At 49.2% G+C, this 22,454-nt stretch overlaps 3 protein-coding genes across 3 annotated transcripts; all 3 read right to left on the bottom strand.

The window, feature by feature from the left end:
* Positions 1 to 2,597: 2,597 nt before the first annotated feature.
* LOC101759071 (E3 ubiquitin-protein ligase RNF181) lies at positions 2,598 to 3,047 on the bottom strand. Its single transcript, XM_004966813.1, has one exon. It carries the CDS (start codon positions 3,045 to 3,047, stop codon positions 2,598 to 2,600), a length of 450 nt encoding a protein of 149 aa, XP_004966870.1.
* A 5,100-nt stretch (positions 3,048 to 8,147) lies between these two features.
* LOC101758662 (RING-H2 finger protein ATL39) lies at positions 8,148 to 8,570 on the bottom strand. The gene has a single exon (XM_004966812.1). It carries the CDS (start codon positions 8,568 to 8,570, stop codon positions 8,148 to 8,150), a length of 423 nt encoding a protein of 140 aa, XP_004966869.1.
* A 299-nt stretch (positions 8,571 to 8,869) lies between these two features.
* LOC101782542 (GDSL esterase/lipase At5g37690) lies at positions 8,870 to 10,790 on the bottom strand. The gene is made up of 6 exons (XM_004965117.2): positions 10,460 to 10,790; positions 10,249 to 10,376; positions 10,028 to 10,154; positions 9,829 to 9,941; positions 9,463 to 9,712; positions 8,870 to 9,361 (listed from the first exon to the last, which is right to left on the bottom strand). Exons 1-6 carry the CDS (start codon positions 10,731 to 10,733, stop codon positions 9,087 to 9,089), a joined length of 1,167 nt encoding a protein of 388 aa, XP_004965174.1. The 5' UTR covers positions 10,734 to 10,790; the 3' UTR covers positions 8,870 to 9,086.
* Positions 10,791 to 22,454: the final 11,664 nt, after the last annotated feature.

Raw genomic sequence — 22,454 nt, 5'->3', positions numbered from 1 at the left:
GGGAAGCAAAAAATGCGGGGCGTGATCGTATCTTCTCCCCATCCGAACGAGTTTCATAGACATCAACTACCCCGCCGCTTACCTGGTGGTGAGGCGGAGCTGGTCTCCACCGCCGGACGGCGGGGGTGATCCGGAGGGGAACATGAGAAGAAGGGGCCGTAGGCGTGGCGGCGGAGTGGCGGAGGAGGAGGGGTGGGGCCGGCGACGTGAAGGAGGAGGTCCGGTGCGGCTAGGTGGCGTTGGAGGGAGCCGATGCCGGTGGGGTGGCGGTGGGGTGGCGGAGGAGGAGGGTTGGGGCGGCTAGGTGGCGGTGGCGGAGGAGGTCCGGTGCGACGCCATCGCTGCGGATAGGCGGAGGAGGAGGTCCGGTGTGGCGTCGTGGTGGCGGAGGGAGCCAGGGTCGGCGGGGTGGCGCTGGAGGGGCGGAGGAGGAGGGCCGGGCGGATAAGGTCGGGAGGGAGGTGCTGATCGGATAAGGAGAGAAGGGAGGAAAAGAAAAGAAGGGGAGAGGAAAGAGAAATAAAAAAAGGAAGAAAAAGAAAAGAAAAATGAGGAGAAAAAAAAGAAAAGAGAAAAAAACATAAGGGTATTTTGAACATTTGACACCTTCTTTCCAATCTAAAAAGCTAGAAGAAGCTGTTTTGCCAAACGTTTTCCTACAAAATAAGCCATAGCAAAAAAAAGCTGCTTTTCCAGATGAGCTAGAGCCAGAGCTGTTTTCTCACAAGCTAAAGCCGTGCCAAACGGATCCTTAGTAGAACCCAATACATAATTTTGGGAAAAAAAATTTTAGGTGACTCTTGGAGTTGCTAGTTCTAAAGAGTAGATTCTGAAACATGGGGCTTTGCATGTCTCGTGCTTTTGGTGCTGAAAACGCAACGACGTCATACTGCAATTCACTTAGGCCATTCTCAATTTTCAATGCGAAAAGTTTCATGTTTATGCTTACTAGAGTGGAACATAAGCAAAAGTGCATTTAGTTCATAGATGAATACCTCATACAATGCATTATTTCATCTTTTGTTATTTCTAAGTACATGCAAGACATAAGCATTTTGAAAACTATGTACACATTGTCATGTCATCACAATTATCTACATGGAACCACATTTATTGCTCATTAAATTGCCATTGAGAATCACCTTATTTCCTCACGGCTCGTTTTCATTCATCAAATTATTTCTTACTTTGCTATTTCGAACACCAAGGTAACTCCTAACAGTGTACACAAGTTAACACAACTTACAGGAGAGATCTTAGGACCACACCATGTCATCAACAGTCACTACTAATCCCGGCACCGTCCTCGCGCTGCAAAACGGGCAGCTGCGGCTGCTCCTCGCCGGCGCCTCGCTGCAAAGCTGGAGTGGCTCCTGGGCTCCTGGGCTCCTGGCAGGTCGAGCACGGCACCGTCCCTGGCGGCCCGCCGCCATGCGCAGCGTACTTGAAGTACGGCACCGGCAGCGGCGGCGCCGCCGCCTGCGCCGCCAACACGGCCTCCGCCCTCGCCGCCAACGCTTCCCCCTCCGCCAACGCCCGCGCGACCCTTTGCTCCGGGGACTCTGCCGCTGCCGCCGGTTGATCTGGCCCCCCGGACCAGCACGAGCAGCACATGAAGACCAGTGCTATCACCACGAAAACGAGCAGATGTAGCCAGCAGTGTCCATCGCCGCCTCAGTGCACGCCGCCGCCGGCGAGCACGACGGGCTATCGCGATTCACGCGAGGGAACCGGTGGACGAGTCGGACGTGAAAGGAGAAAACAATAAGGCACGAGATGTAGCTTCTGGTGTTGACGCTCTATATAAGTTGTTGGCAGATCATTGGTTAATAGGCAATTGAGTCGGGCAAGTACGTCCTCCGTCAGGAGATGTGAAAGAGCCGGATTCTTGACCGTGCTGCGTACAAGTATCAAACAGTAGCGATTAATGGACACTACTTGCAGTAGTACAAAGACACGCAACTCCATCTCTTGTGTGTATAGAGGGGAAAAAAATCCAAAACATAAATATTTCCGTTTCGAATTTTAGAATATTTTTTTATGAAACATAATATGGACGCAGATACTTACATGCGCGTACGCACACTCATATCTAGGAATGTACGTACACAACTTTACCCTTATGATCATCTTTGAGAGATTAGGAGATAAGTTGCTTAGTTCGCTCCTACTCAAGAACACTAGGAGGTCTATGGGATCTTACACAAACATAGACCCTACTTGAAATACAGCACTGAGTTAATCATTGAATAAATCCTGAAAAATACGAGTACAGATGCTATGTACAAAACTTGAATCCTAGTGGATAAATTTCACCATAAGAAATCTTACCAGATGAGATGCTCAGTTCACTCCAACTCAAGAACACTAGGAGGACCAGGTGATCTTACACACAAATATAGTAGTATTTGGGATCCTACTCAATTTCCCTTGAAATATTAGAAATTGACGAAAAACTACATGAATACTGATGAAAATGTACAAACACTATCCATCCCGATATCTTGACGGTTGACTCAAGTCACGGATGATGATCGGTCGGTTGCATCACCATACCACAAACACGACCAACTCTAACTGACGGAGGCCGCCGGCGGCTACACCATGTCATCGGCGGACGCTACCCCGTACGCCGCTCGCGGCAGCACGACCCTGGCCCTGCACAGCGGGCAGCTGTTCTTCTTCTTCGCCCACACGCGGATACACCCCTCGTGGAAGATGTGCCGGCACGCCGGCACCTCGCTGCACAGCTGGCCCTGCCGGAGCTCGTCCAGGCAGATGGCGCACACCGGCGGCGGCTCCGATGCCGCCCTGGCCCGCGCCGCGTACGGGAAGTGCGCCAGCACTACCGGGGCACTCAGCCGCTCGTCGCCCTGGTAACGCGGCAGCGGCGGCGGCGGCGCCGCCACCACCGGAGCCCTCGGATGCCCCTGCTCGTTCGCGCGCTGCTGTCTCCGTAAACATGCGCTGCAGATGCAGGATACGAAGAAGGACACGATGAGCACGCCTTCAACCAACAAGAAGATCGCGTCCCCCGCCTGCGCCATAGTTGTCGCTGATCAGATGCACGCGCCGCCGCGCTTGATCTCCTGCACGTGCCGCTTTGTCTCCCGCGATCGAGACTTCGGGAGCGACGGTATCTATCCGATGCGCGGCTGCGACAAACGATGACGTGCGGCGCAATGCACATGCGATTTGGATTACAAGGAAGTTTGTTTGGGATGTAGAAATTCCAGTCGGGAGTTCACGTGCGGTACGTTAACTCGGCACCGAGTGTTATCCAGGTCTCTCTACTTCCAAAATGCACACATAGCTACAGGATCCAGGCTTAGGTGTCGACATGCGTCCAAACGGGTCCCGGACCGAACCATGTGGCACGCCATGCTGGACTACACGTGCCCGGGAGCCGTGCATTTTTGCACATACCCTCCTCTAGTACATACACATGTATACATAGGGTCCTCCAGATTGAATATTCCATCTCCAGCCCCAATCATTCCCCGTCCCCATCGCTGTCCCCTCGCCGCCGAAGGCAGCCAGACGCATGTCGGCCGGCCACCGGAGCTGGCAATCCCACCACCGCTGAGCCGCGCTGCAATCGCGCTCACCGCTGTGGCGCTCGTGCTGGTCGTGGCCGCGACACGAGTGGCCAGCCAGACGGCGGCGGCGATGGATCCGAGCGGCGGGGTAGGATGATGCCTGCCACTCGCGGCGTCGTGGCGTGCGCGGCGAGCATGGTGCACGGCAGCGTAGTGAGGAGGGAGCTGTGGGGTGACGGTACAGCAACAACAAGACGCGATGAGCCTGGGGCGGGTGCCGTGCTCCCAAATCACTCCTTGCAGCAGAAACAACAAATCACACAGCTCTATTCTTGTCTAGCTCTATTCTTGCAGTAGCAGCAACAGATAGCTTGCAAGGGAAATCTTTGGGGATAGCCGAGCAGAGGAAGCACCAAGCAAGAGATGTTGATAGAAAGCACCAAGCAAATTGATATGTTCATGTGGAGAGGGAACAAGAAGCAAACAAGAACAGAGAGGGAACAAGAAGCACAAAGCAAGATTGACATGTTGATAGAAATTGCTAGGATAATTGTTGTGTTGGTGAAATGTTTGTTAGGTGTGTGTAGTGTAAATGATCGACCTTGTTACTATATTATTTGAAATTTCATAAATGGTAATGGATATGAATTCACAGAAATTGATATGGAATGCATAGCATTTTCATATTGCAAATCCAAGTACCGACACTAGTAGCATCCAACATTATTTTGGTGCTAACCTATTACATATCACTTCAAAAGAGCAAAAAAACCTTCTTTGTAGCTTCTCCATTCTTCTTTGCAGGTGCAGCCTTCCTCTTCCTTGTAGCAACTTTGCCTTGTTTTGTTGCAGTTGTCAAAGGTGCAGGCCTCTCAACTAGTATGCTAGAGCTTATGAAGGTAGAGTCTGGAAGTGGGTGTGGAGGCTCAGAGGAAAATGTTGATTGTGATCCCTGATGACATCAAGTTGTCATTGTAGAGCTAAACAACACAATTGACGGTACCATCCAGATTTTAAGCAAGACATGGCCAGTAGCTTACCTGTTCCATCATTTGGAGAAACATGGTGGAGCTAAGCTGTGACATCATATGGGAGTATGCTAGTGATGAGAAATGTTGTGACATCATGACAGAACTTGAAACAGGAGCATCTTGAGAAAATCACTGGGAAGTTGGAAGATCCTACATTAAACATGCATGAGGTAAAATCATTTCTGGAGCATTAAGTTTCAGAGGCATAAAGTACAGTGAAGGAGGTAATACCTGTTCTGGGACTGGCGGTACCATTTGTGATTCTTGATTTTCAAGTTCTGCATCCTCTTGTTCTTGATGTTCAGCCTCATCAGGTACATAATCCTCAGGCCGAATGCCTAATCCTTCATCCACTACATCCTCATCCACATGATCCACAAATAGATCATCATCACCATCATCAAGTTTATTTTCACTGCCCCAGAAATCTGAATGTTCACTATCTTCATTATCACTGTCAGATTCTCTAACCGAATTACTTCTCCGCTCCTTCGCTGGACTTAGATTCTTATAAAAGTCTGGTAGCTTCTCTCCATCTTTTTTCTCCCTGTACTACACCTTGACAGAGCTCACCACCTTTGGAAGCTGTGCAATTGGGTTCAATACGATATCATCTCAAGGAGCACTAATAACACTATCATCATGATCAAAATAGACAACCAGGTTCTTAATCCTACCCACAACTGAACACATGGCATTGGTGTCTGCATCACCATGTATGAATCTCAGGCCATCAGCAAATTCCTTCCCTAGTAGCAGCCAATAATACTTCAAATTTGGTGTCTTTGGGTATTGTAGCTCCATGAGCATGTCATCTAGCCACAATGTCGACCAAGCATCAACTTCACAGTGATCATACCAGCTAACTTTTCCATCTACATAACTCCTCAAATGTCTAAAACCAACAAAGAATCCACCATGGTGAACCTATACTATGAACTCATCAGGATTGTCACCTACGATAAAGAAAAAAACAATGGAAACAACAAATTAGACCAAAATTAAACTTGCATTTGACACCAACAGAACCCCAACAAAACTCCACCAAAACCCTAAATCCCACCGAGATTACCCTAAATTGGACAATTCCAACCCCAAAACTCGAATTTTCTACTAGCCGCATGCACTCCATCATCGATTCCATGAGTCTGGGTCGGATTCTCACCATACGACGGCGCATGGTCGACCTTCCTCCATAGTGTCAGAGCCATCGTTGGCCGTTGCCGCAGTGGACAGCTACGACACCACAGCCATGGTTCGCCTTCATCCCTTATCGTACCACGAACTCATAACTTGTACAGATCGCCGGCAATCGCCTCCATCCTGATTGCCTCAGTGGCGACGAAGTCGAAGACGGAGAGTGGTGGGGGGCGGGGCGATGCGAATGGTGGTAGCGCGAGGAGGATGGGGGGCGGGGGGGGGGGGAGGGTGGTGGTCTGGAAAAACGCTCCGCCTGGGTCAAGCGTGGCATGCCACGTCAGCTCGTGAGTCCGGTCTGAAGCCCGTTTGGACGCGTGTCACTGCCTAGGCCTAGATCTTGTAGCTACGTGTGCATTTTGGAGAGGGACCCGAATGACACTCGGTGCTAAGTTGATGCACCGCCAGTGAATTTTACTCACATTAATACTTTTCGGTTAACATTATTTTAGTAGGATAACAACTTGGAATAGAATTAATAATTTTAGGATTTGTTGTTACTCTCTTAAGTATATAGGGATCTCTACTATTTCAGAGGTTGGATTGTTTTGTTAGTGGCCGCTTGTTTTCTTGATTTCTTCATTTTCCGATTTCTAACAACACTCTATCGCAACAAGAAATAAACTAACATTATTGTATGTGGCATTCCTCCAATAAATACGTAATCCCACCCACAATACAAAAATATTTTCTCTTTCCCCTAAAATCTAGCTCCCCCACACCTCGTAGAGAGGGGTATCTCCTCTCCCCAAGTACATGTGATTTTGCGAACGGGCCTGGGATCGGTTGGTCACCAAAAGTCCAAATAGCACCGGAAGGCCTTGTTGTTTGAGCTTCTTGGCAGCTTCTCAGCATGAAAAGCCAGAAGCTCAAACAAACAACGAATTTCCCGTGTAGCTTCCAGAAAGCTGGAAGTTCAGAAAAGCTAAGTTTATATGGAAAGCTAGAGAGCTCATTTTTGTGAGCTTTTCATAGCTTTTTGAGCTCAGAAAGTTAAACTCATCTTCTAAAGCCCAGTGTTGGCTTTTTCAGAAGTAAAAAGCCAGCAGTAGCTTTTCAGAAAAGCTCAAAAAATGCAGCTCAAACAAACAAGCCTAGAAGGTCCTAGGTTAGGTTTGATCTCCTTTGGAAGCGGATTTCGGAGGGGGGGTTTCCAAGATTTTTCCTGAACTGCTGCAGCCTCAACACATACTAGGATCTGGTGTGCGAGACCATCTCTTCAAGGTGGGCCTGTGAGTGTAGAATGTATGCCTTATAGGGGTCTGTGTGAGGTGTGGGTGGGTGTGGAGTGTGTCTATGTGTAAGTTCAGATACTACAATTTATAATCCCATAAGCAAAGCTATCTTAAAAAAAATACATGCGATTTTTGGTAGGTGAATAATTGCATCTTGTATGGCTATACAACCCGTTTTCCTTCACCAGTTCCGTACATATATACCATCCAATGCCTCCTTTGCCACGTTGTGCCCGGGAGGCGGCCACATCAGCATAGAAGCTAGATCGAGTGGCCACTTTACTGTGTCGCTGCTCTCCATGCCACCTCCGACTCTTGGGCTATGCTTTCAAACCCACACTTCCATTGCCTCGAGTATATATATATATGAAATATGGTTATAAGAGGCTGCTTGGTTGCCAGCCAATTTAGCAAATACGAAGGTCACGTCGGATATTCGATACTAATTGGAAGGACTAAATATAAGTTAATTACAAAACTAATTGCACAGATGGAGTCTAATTCGCGAGACGAATCTATTAAGGCTAATTAATCCACCATTAGTAAATGGTTACTGTAGCACCATATTATCAAATCATGGACTAATTAGGCTTAATAGATTTGTCTCGTGAATTAGATTCCATCTGTGTAATTAGTTTTATAATTAGACTATGTTTAATACTCCTAATTAGTATCAAACATCCGATGTGACAGGTGCTAAAGTTTAGCGAGCTGTTCCCAAACACCCCTTAATTCAAGTCATGAGTGTGGCAGCGTTCCCAAACACCCCTTAATTCAAGTCATGAGTGTGGCGGCGTTTTTCCACGCCATAGGTGTGGCACTGCTGAACCTACGGAATGGCAAATCATAGTCTAAAATAATTTCATGAAAACAGAACGATGCCAATTTTGTATGACCGATCCAAACAAATACCTTTGTTTATGTTAGTGATCATCAATATTGTTAAATGAGCTATGCCACAGCATCTTTCAAACATGGCCAAATCGGAGTAATGTCAACAGATGATGGTATTTCGACGTGCATCAAACACACACCATGCCATCGTAAGATTTGCTACACTACGTCATTGTAGGATTTGCTACACCACGTCATCGCAAGAAGAAGCAAGCCCTATTAGGCTATAACGGGCGACAGAGTAAGATTCGCTACACCATGTCATCGGCGGCGGCCGCCACCGCGCCCGATCCCGGCGCGATCTTCGTCCTGCACAGCGGGCAGCTATCTTTGCTCCTCGCCCAAGCGCCGACGCAGTCTCCGTGGAACACGTGCCGGCACCCGGGCACCTCACTGCACGCCTCGCCGTCCCGGAGCACCTCCAGGCAGATGGCGCAGACTAGGGTCTCCGTCGCCCTGCCCCGCGCGTACGGGAAGTGCGGCAGCACCACCGCGGGCACCACCACCACGGCCACGGGAGGTTCCAGCGCCGCCAGGGAGGCCCTCTGGCTCTCCTCGGGGGACACCGGTGCCGGCGCCGGCTGATCGCACCAGGAGCGCTTGGTGACCAGCACTACCGCGACGAAGAGCATAGTTCCGATCATCATGACCCAGACATCCGCCGTCGCGTTCATCGCCAGCCACTCGGTTGGATCAGCGCATGCCGCGGCCACCGGCCGGCGCGGTGCACCCTGGGAAAGCGCCGGCTGCCGTATTGTATCAGATGACGTTCTCTGTGGTTTGTTTCTTGCGGGAGGAGCAACAAAGGGTGTGTTGAGAAGTGGTATGCGTATATATACGGATACGACACCTGTCGTTCTTGTTTGAGATAAGGGTTTGGGCTTTTGGCGAGTTAAATCGAAATCGGTTGGAAGACATCGAGCCACCTCGTACAAAACTCGGATTCTTGGATATTTAGATTTGAAAAAGATTTGGGATTCGTTTCATGCTTTTGCCAAGAAACAAAAATGTTTTACAATGGTGAGACTACGATTTCGTCTTGCTGTCTTCTTCTTCTCTGTATAACTCATCGAGCATAGCTGCACTGCATAGGTGCTTAACTGCACAAGTACATGCACATTTTTTTGGAACAGTTCCGACTAACGGAACACGAGTCGGAGTTGCGAATAGACACAAAAAGGCGCGTGAGATCAAGGCTTGCGCGGCGGCGCGACGTGGGTGGGCGTCGGCGTCGGCGCGCTGACGACGCGGGGCGGCGAGGTGGCGTTGCCCGGCACGACGGCGCCGGAGCCCACCATCTCGGCGAAGAGGCGGTCGGCGATGATCTGGTTGGCGGCGTCGGAGGTGTGGTACGCGTCCCAGAACACGAAGTCCCTGCGGTCGTCGCAGAGGGTCGCCGTGGGTAGGCACAGGCCCCCCACCGTCGTGTCCACGTCGCAGCACGACGTGTGCGACGTCTTGAACCCTGCACACCACGGATGCGCGCACGAAGGAAGGTTACCGACATTGTTTCCGCTGTCTGGCTTAAGCATGGCATGGCGTGGCGCGGCGCGGCGAGGTTGTTACCGTATTTCTGGGGGCGGTCGATGAGCTCCATGACGATGGAGTAGCAGTCGGAGAGGGACATGCGCGCGCCGGGAAGCTTGGCATTCAGCTCCTGGAGCAGGTCCTTGGCCGCGGCGTTGAACTGGAGGGCGTACGCGTTCACGTCGTCGAGGCACTCGCCGTCGTCGGAGAGGACGCGCTGCGACGGGATGCAGCCGAGCGGCGCCAGCCCGCTGAACCAGATGTGGCGCGCGCCGAGATCGTACAGCCTCTGCGTTAAACAAATTTCATTCCCCACGCTTAATTCCAGTGTCCTGAATGCTTGCTATCTTTGGATGAAACCATTGCGCAGCGTGTTCGTTTCACCGGCTGAGCGGCCGATCTTACCGTGAGCTGCCGGTCCATGGTCTCCATGAGCAGGCCGATGAACTCGTCGTGGGTGTACACGATGCCGTCCGCCATGAACGGCCGCAGGAAGTTGTTGACGTAGTCGTTGCTCCCTGCACATCATAGCACTCGCGCCGTGTCAATTTGGATGCTTTTTCTTGCATCGACTGTGCTCAAGAAATCGACTCTGTGTTCTTACCGAGCCCGATTTGGAAGATTGCGCCATTGACAGTCTCCTCGGCGGCCTTCTTGCCGATCTTGGCGATCATCGCGTTCTTGATCTGCTCGAAGGACGATATCTGGTTGTCGAACGACAGGTACTGAACCTACAAGTTTGCAGGGCCGTGGTAATTTTACAGTTTTGCAGGTTAGAATTTCCAGAAACACAAAAGGCAAAACAACATCGTATCTGTAGCTTACAAAGTAAATGCCGGTCTCGTTGAGGAGTCCCGCGCCGCCGGACGCGAAGTTGACGCCGCCCAGGACCTCGTCGTCGGTCATGTACAGGGAGAGGAACGGCACCGGGGGCGGGGCGCCAAACTTGGCAGCTGAACGCGTAATTTACATCACACATTGCCATTCGGGCAGACAAAACCACCGAAAAAACTCTCGAGAAAGTACTCGATCTCACCCATGATGTCTCCGATGGTCCGGCCATTGGTGAACCTCCCAGTGGGGTAGCCGGTCTTGTAGTCGATGCCGTACCAGGGGTAGTTGCACTTGGCGAGGGACAGGAGGAGGTAGTTGTTGTTCCCGACGTCCGACATCGAGTCCCCGAAAATGTAGATCACCGGTGGACTCTTGGTCATCGTCGTCCTCCCCGCAACCGCCGGCTTCGAAACTGCGCCGGCGCCTGTCGCCAGAGCGAGGATGGCAATGGCGACCACGTTGGCGAGAGCAGCCATTGCTGTGAACTGCACTGGGCTAATTCGTGGTGAATGTTTTCTGCTGTCTTTGGTGACTGCCTGGATGGTGATGGCCTAGGCTGCATATGTTGCTCAGTTTTTATAGCACGACGAAGACAGTAGTGGACACCACAAGTCATGGGCGTTCTCTGCAAGTTTAGGCCTTCCTGGTAATCTCTATTGTGTTCACGTTTGGGTGTAGTGACTGACTGACTTAATTGCAGCAGATAGCCGTGTGAGTAAAGGCTTCCACGTTTAAGCAGAAGGGGCACACGAGGAATTGTCTTGTGAGCGTAGCAGGGGAGGTAGCTGAGGTGGTTGTGGAATTGCCCGTGTCTTATGGTTTGGCTTGGGAGTGCAGAAGAGAATCGGTTAAGAATATGGTTACTGCAGTACAGGAGAGTAGCTCAAGAAACTGTTTTCGTTTCGTTCAAGAAGGAGCTAGCACCGCATCCCGTGCTTGTTCATGGGCCTTTTTCTCATGCTAGCATACCAAGTTCATGCAGTGACAAGGGAAATAGGGAGGAAAAGCATGTATGTGTTAAAAAATAATTGTTCTAGGAATAGAGCATGCCTTTTTTTTGGATAATACATATATTTCCGGATTCAAACATCTTCTTTTGATATACACTATAGAAAAAAAACAAACAAAAAGAAGGAAGAAGAAATCAAAACCTCCAATTTGCAATAAGACTAGTCCTCATTTTGTAGCTTGTTTCGTAATGCTAATTCCAAATGAACCAGCTTCGTCTCAATTAATAGAATATGTCTAGGGGTAGTGGGGTACAAAAGAATTCGTGGGTTGACATGAAAAATCATGGAGGAGGGCCACAAGTATTAATAGATTCACGGCAGCAACTAGAAATTTTCCCAAGTATGAAAAGTTTACTCTAAAAGTACAAATAATTATTTCAAAAGTATAACTATTGTTCTGAATAAATTGTTCCACAGATGCCACAAATGGCTGTGTAGCCCGGCGACTTTATGGGCTGTGTGTGCGCACCTAGTGAATAGTGAAAGTTGAAGAATGGGCCTTTCTAATGGCATTTGGGAGTTCGGCATTTGGATCGAATTTAACAGAGCGAATGGAACTGGCTACAGGCAGGCCTTCTTCAACATCGCATGGAAAAAAAAGAAGTGGCCCACTGGCAGTTCACCATCCAGAATTCAATGGCCCAGATTATATTTGGGCTCAGTTATTGCACGGTCACTTGGTCAGCCCACGCAATAAAACAGGTGTTTCTCCATTTAACTGTTGCCGGGTGGTAACGAAAAATCATCAAATGAAAAGGCAACAAGGTCAGCCCTGCCATTTTAAAAATCAATGCTACCAATCGCCCAATAGTTGGACGACTTATATATAATTTCATAAAAACTAAAATTATAGACTATTTTGCAAATCCACAAAATTTGAAAAAATGTGTGTGTGTGTGTGTATGAACATTCTAGCAACCATTTCAATATCTAAATGGCTTTTAATGAAAAAAATATCAATCATAAAAGTGTAAAGTTGTGTATCTTATGAGATCTACCATTTTAATATAAAGTGCATCTTCTTATGAATTTGCATGCTCTGAATACCATCATTTTACTATGACTTAGATATCAGAACTTGGATACCATGACTAGGATACCACAAAATAATTCTTGCCATAATTTGAAGATATGTTTGACAGATTTGCTAGTCCAAATGCTATATTGTAACTCAATCACTGAAATCACAACTAATAGCCTAATGGGCCATATTTCTTAATGATTCCACAACTCCTAAACAAACATCGATTTACATATTCCAGTTATCCTTTGTGCAATCCAAAGATGTTGCGAAAAGCATTTTAGTCTTTCGAGAAAGATTAAATGAATCTAATTGGTATAAAAATGACGGTATACTTTATAAAGCAGATGGTAAAGTTATCTAGCAATGATAATGCTCATTGGTCTTTTGCTTACTAAGTCTTATAAAGGCTTGTCTAATAAATGAAAGGATATGACACTAAGGCAGTGAAGGGTGCAGTGCTTTGGATGTGAATAATTGAATATGTTTAATTTTTAGGACTTACAAATGAGTTTGTCAAGAGTATCTTTCTTACGCCACTCTTCTTTTTACTAAGTTATAAGTGTAGATGCTCTTACTCGTTAATTAAGAAATATCAAGAGGCTGACTCGGATAAAGGAAAATTTCCACATTTTTGCGTGTTTTTAACCGATGAAACTATTAGCAATTTGTTTTTGACTTGCCCAAGGGCATGGTACCTTGAACTGTGATCAAAATATGCTTTTGGTTCGCAAAATAATTGAATGGATCTCGAGAAAATGTTCCATTACTTTAATTGCAGATTCCTATGTTTTAATATATAAGTCATATCACGTTACTCTTTGTTTGTAAAGCATTTCAATGCTGCTGACATACCATGCCTTTTGTTCCGGCTTGCATTTCTGCCGCGCCATAGCTATTTTTGAGAACATGGACGCCTTTTGTTCCGGTTGACATTTCTGCCGCGCCATAGCTATTTTTTAGAACATGGAATAATAACGTAATATGAGTATCGGATTGAGTGACAGACGGTCCACCAAGAGGGTGCCCAAGTGGTAGATTTTGCAGCCGAGGAGATCGTAAGACAAAGAACTCGAATAGTAACATAGAGACGTAAGGTTTAGACAGGTTCGAACCTCTGGAGAGTAATACCCTACGTCTTGTGTTCTGGTGGATTGTATTTGTTGATACCGGTTTTTGACCAGATTCAACCGTTGTGGATAAGATTTTGGCGGCCGATGAAGGAGAGAGAAAAGGGTCTGTTGATGAAGCCGCGTTGACCAAGATTAACCGCAGTTGACTAGGATTCCAGAAGTCGATGGAAGACCAGGCGGAACCAGCCCAAAAGCAAAATCAACTTCACCAAATAAGGGAAAGTATGGATATTTATCTTTAGTAGTTTTTAAAAATAGCTGTAATAGTTATGTCGTAATCGACTAGAATTTTAGCTTGCTCCAGGGTATAAATATAAACCCCGCTTGAGTAGTTTGAAGAAGGGTAGTCCCCGTTTTCCAAGTCTTGAGATGAATCTGTTAAGGGTCGCCATGCATCCAGTCAGCTTCTGGACGTCCTTGATGCACGATGGAGCGTGCAAGTTGGTGATGGCAGCGATCTTCTCAGGATTAGCCTCGGTTCCTCGATGACTGATGATGAACTCGAGTAGTTTTTCAGAGGGTACACCGAACATAAAATTTGTTGGGTTCAGTTTCTACTAGTATGCTCGCAAGCTTGCAAAGGTTTCTTCTAGATCCGCAATGAAGTCGTCGGTATTTTTGGTCTTTACGACCACGTCATCCACGTACGCTTCTACGTTGTTGTGTAGTTGGTCTTTGAAGCACTCTTGGATCGCTCGTTGTTATATGGCGCTTGCGTTCTTCAACCCGAAGGACATTGCGGTGTAACAGAAAGGTCCATACGGGGTGATGAACGCGGTCTTGATCTGGTCTTCTTCCTTGAGAGCTTTCTAGTGATACCCCGAGTACCAATCAAGAAAGCAAAGTAGAGCGCACCCAACCGTTGAGTTGATGACTTGATCAATCCTAGGAAGCCCAAAGGGATCCTTTGGACAGTGCTTGTTGAGGTCTGTGTAGTCAACACACATCCTCCACTCGTTATTTTTCTTCTTACACACCAAGTCTGGGTTGGCCAGCCACTCTGAATGATAGACTTCTTTTATGAAGCTAGCCGCAAGTAGTTTGGCCAATTTCTTTTTTATGGCTTCTCTTCTATGTTGAGCGAACCAACGTAGTCGTTGTCGCTTGGGTGTAGCTTTGGGATCCACGTTTAGTGAGTGCTCAATCAACTCCCTGGGCACCCTCGGTATATCGGATGGTTTCCATGCGAAGATATCTCGGTTGGCCCGGAGGAAGCTGACGAGCACATCTTCCTATTTAGGATCCAGCCTTGAACCAATCAGGGCTATCTTGGAGCTATCACCAGTTTCAAGGTTGATACCTTTAATACCGACTTCTCCTACCGGCTTGACCTTGGTTGCCCCCGACTTCCCTGGGATTTTGAGTTCTGTTGGGGATAGTTTCTTGGAGGCAGCGAAGACTTGCATCGTGGAGTTTGGCACCTAAGTAGTCGTTGCCAGCTCCACAGCTTCCGTGTCGTAGTCGTATGATCTCTTCAAGTCCTCGAGTAGGGAGAGTACTCCCTTAGGTCCTAGCATTTTGAGTACAAGGTACACGTAATGTGGGATGGCCATGAACCTTCCAGTGCTAACCTTTCGAGGATGGCATGATATGAAGTCTTGAAGTCAGCCACCACAAACCGGATGTACTCGGTCTAGTAATGATCTTTGGTCCTGAAAGTAACTGGCAAAACCACCTGACCAAGGGGTACAACCACGTTACCCGAGACGATCCCGTAGAACGGAGAGTTCATCGGGGTGAGCATATCTGTTACGTTGAGGCCCATCTTCCTCTAAGTCTTGGCGAAGAGCATGTTAAGGCTATTGCCACTGTCAATGAGTACTTTTGTGAGTCGGGAGCCAGCGACGACTGGATCCAAGACGAGAGGATAGCATCCTAGGTCGGGGAAACTAGTCCAGTGATCCTTTCTTGAAAAGGTGATGGGCACATCGGACCAATTGAGGAACGTAGGCATTACTGGTTCGATGGACATGATCTCCCGGAGGGCTAGTTTTTGGGACCGCTTAGTATCAGTACCCGGAGTGCCACCAAATATAACTTTGATGGTGTTGGACAGGTTCTAGAATTTTCCATTGTCGTCCTCGTCTCCATCTTCTTTGGCCTTGCCCTTGTCCTTTGCTTCAAAAGATTCCGACAAATCTTTCATGACTCTGTGAAGGCTAATGCAATCCATCGCAGAGTGTTTGGAGTGTGGGTGCCATGGGTACTGCTTCTTAACGACCTCCTTGAACTGAGTCCTCTCTTGATTTCCACTACTTTTCTTGGAGAACTGGGACATTGCCGTGATAGTTTTGTCTAGCTTCCTCTTGCAGTTTTGACTACCCGACTAGTTTACCTTGGTTGTCGTTGGGGTGGTCGTTGCGATTCTTGCTGTTATTTTGGCCGTTGCTCTGGTTGATGTTGTTCTGGCCTCTGTTACAACTAAATTCGAACCGCTTGATCTCCTTGTATTCTTCATCCTTCCAAGCTTGTATCATGGTCTTGAGAGACTTGATATCCTCCGGGCGTCTTCTACCAAAATCTTGGAATATCCGGTGGTCATAGAGACCGTTTTGGAAGCACTCTATAGCGTCCTTCTCCGTGATGTCCATGACAGTGGCCTTCTTGTCGAAGAAACGGAATAGATAACTACGGAGAATTTCACCTTGTTGGTGTTTGATTTATGACAAGTCAATCCTATTACCAAGACCTTGCATTGCCCTAGCAAAGTTATCTGTGAACGCCGCCTTCACCTGACTCCACGTATCGATGGAGTTCCTTTCTAGAAACTCGAGCCAAGTGAGTGGCCCTACCTCCATGCAGATGGGGAAGTAGATGACCTTGGTGTCATCGTTTCCTCCTACCGCTTGGACCGCTAGCGAGTAGCACCGCAGCCATTGGACTGGGTCCTGCTTGCCGTCATACTTGTTAATACCGGAAGCTTGAGCTTGTTGGGTAGAACCGTCTTGCGTACTGTCGGTGTTTTAGACCGGCAACCCGCCTAGGGGTACCCTAGGTGGTCTTTTGTGCGCTAAGGGTCGTCGAGAATCAAGGAATCAATGGTGACGCAAGGAACACGATTTAGACAGGTTCGGGCCGCTAGATCGCGTAATACCCTACGTCCTGTGTGTTGGTTTGTATTGATGTAAGTTCTGGTTCTGAGGATTGTTTTTGAGGGGGGGTCCCTGCCCGGCCTTATATACACGGGAGGGTAGGGTTACAAGTCTGAGTCCTAGTCGGGTACTATTACAGAGTTCTACTCGGTATCAGCCCGAGTAGTTTTTCATAAACATACAAGACTAGTCCGAGTAGGATACGCCCATCCTTGTTCTGATCATGTCCGAGTACGTCCCTTAGTGGGCCGTCCAAGGCCTACTCGTGGGTCTGGGGAGTACGCCCGACAAGCCCCCGAGTACTTTGTAGTCGTGCGCCAGTCTTGGGCACTGCAGGCACTACCCGAGTAGTTTTTGTAGACTGAAGTGCTCAAGTACTGTCGCGTGGCTGGAAGGTACTCTTTCTGCAGCTTCGAGTTGTCTCCGTCCCGAGTAACTTTTATATGGTAGTGCGATGTCAATCGCACTCCATATGGAGTAGCCCTCGAGCCTTAGGTTGAGTCGAAGAATTAGGCTTAGGGTCAAACCAGCTTTTGCCCATTTTACCCTCGGAGATCTTGAAAAAGAAAAAACTGACCAACGGGTACGGTACCCGCAGCCCCCGAGCACTTAGGCGATTCCTGTCATTGAAGTGGTCATCAATCCGTTGAATGCAGTAGCCGTTGGGTGTTTATTGTGATTAATACGCGATTTAATCTGTCCGTTGCGCAACTGACACGTCGAATCCGGAGCCGGCGGAGATAAATCTGGAAAGGCCCTTTTCGGTTGCTGTGACGCCATACGGGCATTAGATCTGTTCTTCCTCCTCCTCTGCGCCTTCGCTCGCCTTTTCGCCGCCGCCAGTGCTGCCGCCTCCGCCATTGCCGCTTAGATCCGAGTGGAAGCCTCTTCCTTAACTTGAGGTTCAGTCCATCGGATGCGCTCCAAGAAGATGGGCAAGAAACCCGAGAAGATCCAAGGCAAGGCTCCGGCGATGGGCAAGGTCAGATCCAAGAAGGGGAAGGAGTTGGTGCTGCCGGCGCCGAAGGTGGGGCCAACAAACCAGACAGCTCCGCCGCCACCTGGGGTAACTTGGCAACACTCAGTGATGAAGGAGGAAGCAGTCCAAGCGCTAGTTGATGCCAAGCTCCTCCAGCCGAAGGAAATCGTGCAGTGGCGCCCCGTGTTTCCCAATGCGTGGCAGTTTGAGGAACATCCGGCTGAGACGGTGATGCTTGCTCACTTCGTGGAAAGGGGACTGGCCGTGCCCACCTCCGACTTCTTCAGAGGTATTCTTGAGTACTACAATCTTCAGCTCGTCCACTTGAATCCCAATGGAGTTCTGCACATGTCTATATTTGTACACCTGTGCGAAGTTTTTCTAGGAGTACCTCCAAATCTCGAACTATTTAGGAAACTATTCCGTTGCAAGCCTCAACCGAGTGCCCAGCGGACTGAAGTCTTTGGAGGCGCCGGGTTCCAACTCAGGAACTCGAATGCGTATATTGAGTATAATCTGACGGACTCCTATGGGGATTGGAAGAAAAGGTGGTTCTATTTCGGGAACCATGATCCTCGCTTGCCTGTGGTGACTGGTCACGCGCCCAAGCATGCGAAAAACTAGGTAAGCGAGCCCGAGGACACCCTCGAGCTTGATCTCCAGATGCAGCAGATCACCGAGTTGAAAGCACTCGGTCTGACTGGGATCAATGTGGCAGCCAGCTTCCTGAAGAGAAGGGTCCAGCCACTTCAAAAACGTGCTCATCCGGGAAGTGAGTACAGGGGTCTGAAGGATCCGTCGTGTATGTCTGAGGAGGACATATCTGACGATGACGTGGAGGCGCCGCTGGCTAAGTTTTTTAGGAACTATCAGGGAGTACCAGTAATCCCTGCAGCCCTTCGTCAGTATGAATCCTGGTATGAGCTAGAAGTGGTAAGTTTTTCCTCCTGACTTGTTCTTCTTTGACTTTGGGATTCTTGTTGCTGACACCGATTTGTTGTTTAGAAGTCCCGAGTACTTGATGGCTACGTGACACTGTTGGAAGAAGAGTCGGAAGCCGTCGTCGAGGAGTCGGAGGATGAGCCTTCTCCCCCTGTCAAGAGACGCAGAGTTGTCCACAAGATGGCTGCTGCTAAGTCTGCTTCAACCACTGAGAAGTCTCGGGGTACCAAGGTATGTAGTCGATAACTTGCATGTTACTGAGGAGCTTGAAATGTGTTATTGATGTGGTGAATCTTGTCTTGGTTCGCGAAGGCTGTAGATGAGGCTGTTTTTGAAGAAATAGCCGCGTCCGACCCTGAAGTCGGTGATGAGGCTGTTGACATGGTGCCGGAGAGGGTACCATCAACAGAAACTGTGGTAGCCCCCAAGTTAACTGCGCCAACTCCTCCGGCTGCCATGCCGCTCATTGCCGACCAGGCGGTTCTGGGGCTGCCTGCTGGAGTAGCGAAGGAGGTGTCTCCAGTACTTGCTACTGGCACCTTGCTGTCCAATGTGATCGCCAGTGGTAAGCGTTGCCCCTTCCAATTGTAGTCATTTGAGTAGTACTGTTGGTCTTGACTTCGATTTTATAGGTCTTGGTGAGAAAACGGTGCCGGCGGCTGTTCCTGTGGCTCCTAGTACTCGGCCGCCTGTCGCCGAGAAAAAACGTGTGCGACTGCCGCCGCGTTCAATCCGGTGAGCCTCCTTGTCTTGTTGGATGCCGTTGGATTGTCTTAAATTCAAGTAGTGACACTTTGTTGGTGCAGGGACGCAGAAGAGACTATCCCTGTGGAGACAGGGATAGTGCCGAAACCTTTGACTACAGCATCTATTCCTCTGGAGGACTTCATTGTTGAAGAGATACCCGAGGTTGACGACGGCCGTCTTGGAGCTACTATGTCGATGCTTCAAGACGTGATCCGCTCAGTGGAGGTACCTGCTGTTGCATCAGGCTCGGGGAGTGCCGGCCTACCATCATCCTCTGGCGGAGCGCTGGCTGTGGTTGAGAAATCCAAACAAACGACTGCTCCACGTAAATGCCTGTAATTTGTTATTGTAGTCATAGTTGATAGCTGACATGGTAAATGTTGTAGGTGCTGCTCTGGGCACGATTCCTCATCTTGTGGAGAGTACCCAAAGGCCAGTACTCAGCCCGCCGTCTGACTTGGAGCTCCAGAGGGCCATGGATGTGTTCCGGGGCGTCCAAGTAGATATTGCTGATGTTACCGCATGATCTGAGTAGCCGTGAGGCGTGAAACCCACCACAGCGTACTCGGATCCTTTCAGGAAAGAAACCATCAGCTGGAGCAGGAATGTGCCCGACTGAGAGAAGTGCTTCGGGTTCGTGAAGTCGGGGCGAAATCCTTTGCCGTGGAACGCGCGGATCACGCTGTTCTGCAGGAGAAACTGGAGAGCCGCTATAAATCCTTGAATAAGAAGTATCAAGGTAAGCATTGCGACTACTTTGGGTGTGTCCAACTGTAGTTGGCTGTGGCCTGAGTTCTTTTGCTTTGTAGAGCTCAAGAAACAGGAGGCATCTGCAAGGAACCAAGTTATTGATTGGAGGAACCCTCATGACCGAGTGGCAGATGAAGCCGAACATCTTCGGGCCACGCTCACTGAAGCACAAGCTGCGTGCGAGCATCAGCGGGACCGAAAGATGCAGAATGGTGTGATGCTCGCCATGGCCATGGTGGCATGTAGAGATCATGCCCAGAACTTGGGAAGACTTCGGGGCGAACTCCGAGAGCTGTCTGGAGCGGCCGAAGATTTGGTGAATGCCATAGCCCCCGTGGAGGAAGGCGTAGGACCGCAATCGCTAGTAGAGCGACTAAGAGCTGCCCCGAGTAAAGTAGCGGGACTTTGCAAGACTGTTTGCAAACAGGTGCTTGCGGGAGCTGGTGATGGCGTGGCTCGCAACTGCACAGAGGAGGCCTATACGTAGTACCTTGAGGAGGCGGAGCCTATTGCAGCCAAGATGTCGGAGTTCGTCTTCTAAGAAGAACTTTGAGCTTTTTGTGTGTACCATTGTTCTTGTACCGAGTATGTTGATACTTTTGAATATCAAGATTTTGGATTTTGGAGTTCGTTGTCTTGCGAAAAAATGTTGTTGAATCCTGAAGTATTGCAACTCCGCTATGCCCGACCCTTCGAGGGTGGAACTCCGCCTCGCCTGACCCCGAGTCCTGGGGTCGGATGCGCCCGACCCTTTGAGGGTGGAACTCCGCCTCGCCCGACCTCGAGTCCTGGGGTCGGATGCGCCCGACCCTTTGAGGGTGGAACTCCGCCTCACCCGACCCCGAGTCCTGGGGTTGGAGGCACCCGACCCTTCGAGGGTGGAGCTCCGCCTCGCCCGACCTCAGGTCCCAGGGTCGGAGTAGTCGGACCCCCGTCATGTAGGCTAAGCTTGGCTTGTAGTAGTCCCGTGTCGAGTAGTCGTAATGTTGTTTGAGTACTCGTCTTCTGAGGGACACGGGTGTACTGTACTCGGCTGTCCTTTGATGATGTACGGGTGTACTGTGCTCATTTGTCCTTAGTAGATGCACGGGTGTACTGTGCTCCTTTGTCCGTTGCGGCATGAGTGCAGTCACATGGGCGGAGTCAGGAGTTGTCAGGCTTATTGATCACGGGTGCACAGTAACTCTTAGGCCGGTGGTAGTTGGAGCTTTTGGCTATAAATAGGGCCATCTGCTGGTCGAACCAACTCAAGCTCCTTAGTAGCAATGGATTGCCTGCGGTTGCTTCTGTTTGAGTGTAGAGAGCCAGCAAAGAGTGCACCGGTGCTAGAAGATTCCTCATAGATTAAGGCCACCTTCCCTCCACAGATTCCTGCGCTCGTAGGGATAGCCGCGATGCTAGAAGAATCCTCGTAGGAGGGTTCGTCGCGTGCCTCATCTCGCAGCTACTGATCCAGCGGAGTATGCGCTGGAACTCGCAGCGAGTGATGGGTGATGAGTGCCGCGGTCTTCATCCCGCTCTGAAAGGTGGTGGAGGTGCGGCCGTAGAGTAGATAGGCTTCGCAAGGCTAGCAAAAGAGCAGCCTTGGTTCCTTCTAGGCGCGTCTTGCCGGATTTGACATTGCCGCTGTCCTGGTGATGGCGGTAATGGAGTACTTGGACGTGCCTTGGGTAGGATACCTGGGCGTGGTTGCGTTTTGCGCAGCTTCCTTGCGTGTAGGCCCTTTCTGCGGTCGGCAGACCTGAGTGGCCTTGTGATATAGTAAAAGCCTGAGGCTTAAATGCAGCCCGCCAGTAGGCAGTTGCTTGTAGTCTTTGTTGAGCCGAGTCCTTGTACTCGTATGTAACGTGATGTACTTGTGTTTCAGTAAAGATATGAAGATTTTGTATCAGGGCAAGGATCCGTGTTGTACTGATAGCGCGTTGAAGCGAACACCCCTTGAAGTCGGCAGTCGAGTAGTTGTCCCGAGTAGTTCACTTGAAGTGAGTACTCGAGTGCTGCTATGGGTAATAGCGACAGAGGTGTTCTATATTCCAGGAGTTGGGCACCTGTTCTCCTGAAAGCTCTTGGAGTCTGTAAGATCCGGGTCCTGTAACCTTTGATACGATGTAAGGACCTTCCCACGGTGAATTGAGTTTAAATAATCCTGACGTGTCTTGAATACGCTTAAGGACCATATCGCCCGAGTTAAAAGATCTTTCCTTGATGTTGCAGTCGTGATAACGCCTTAAACCGTCAAGGTATTTGGCAGATTGCACTAGTGCTGCGCATCTTGTTTCTTCCAAACTGTCGATATCCGTTCGCCACGTTTCTATTGATAGCTCTTCGTCGTATTGTTCAACGGATGGTGATTGCCACATGATGTCGGTGGGTAGTATGGCTTCTGAGCCATATACTAGAAAATAAGGTGATAGTCCCGTAGTCTTGCACGGTTGGGTACGTAGGCCCCACAAGGCATTGGGTAACTCTTTGAGCCATCGGCCGCCTTTGGTGTTGCCGACATCATGTAGTCGTTTCTTCAGA

The sequence above is a fragment of the Setaria italica genome, chromosome IV (genome assembly GCF_000263155.2).
Source record: "Setaria italica strain Yugu1 chromosome IV, Setaria_italica_v2.0, whole genome shotgun sequence".
In the NCBI taxonomy this organism is placed as follows: domain Eukaryota; kingdom Viridiplantae; phylum Streptophyta; class Magnoliopsida; order Poales; family Poaceae; genus Setaria; species Setaria italica.
The sequence above is the reverse complement of the archived record's forward strand: the minus strand, read 5'-3'. Positions and strand labels throughout refer to the sequence as shown.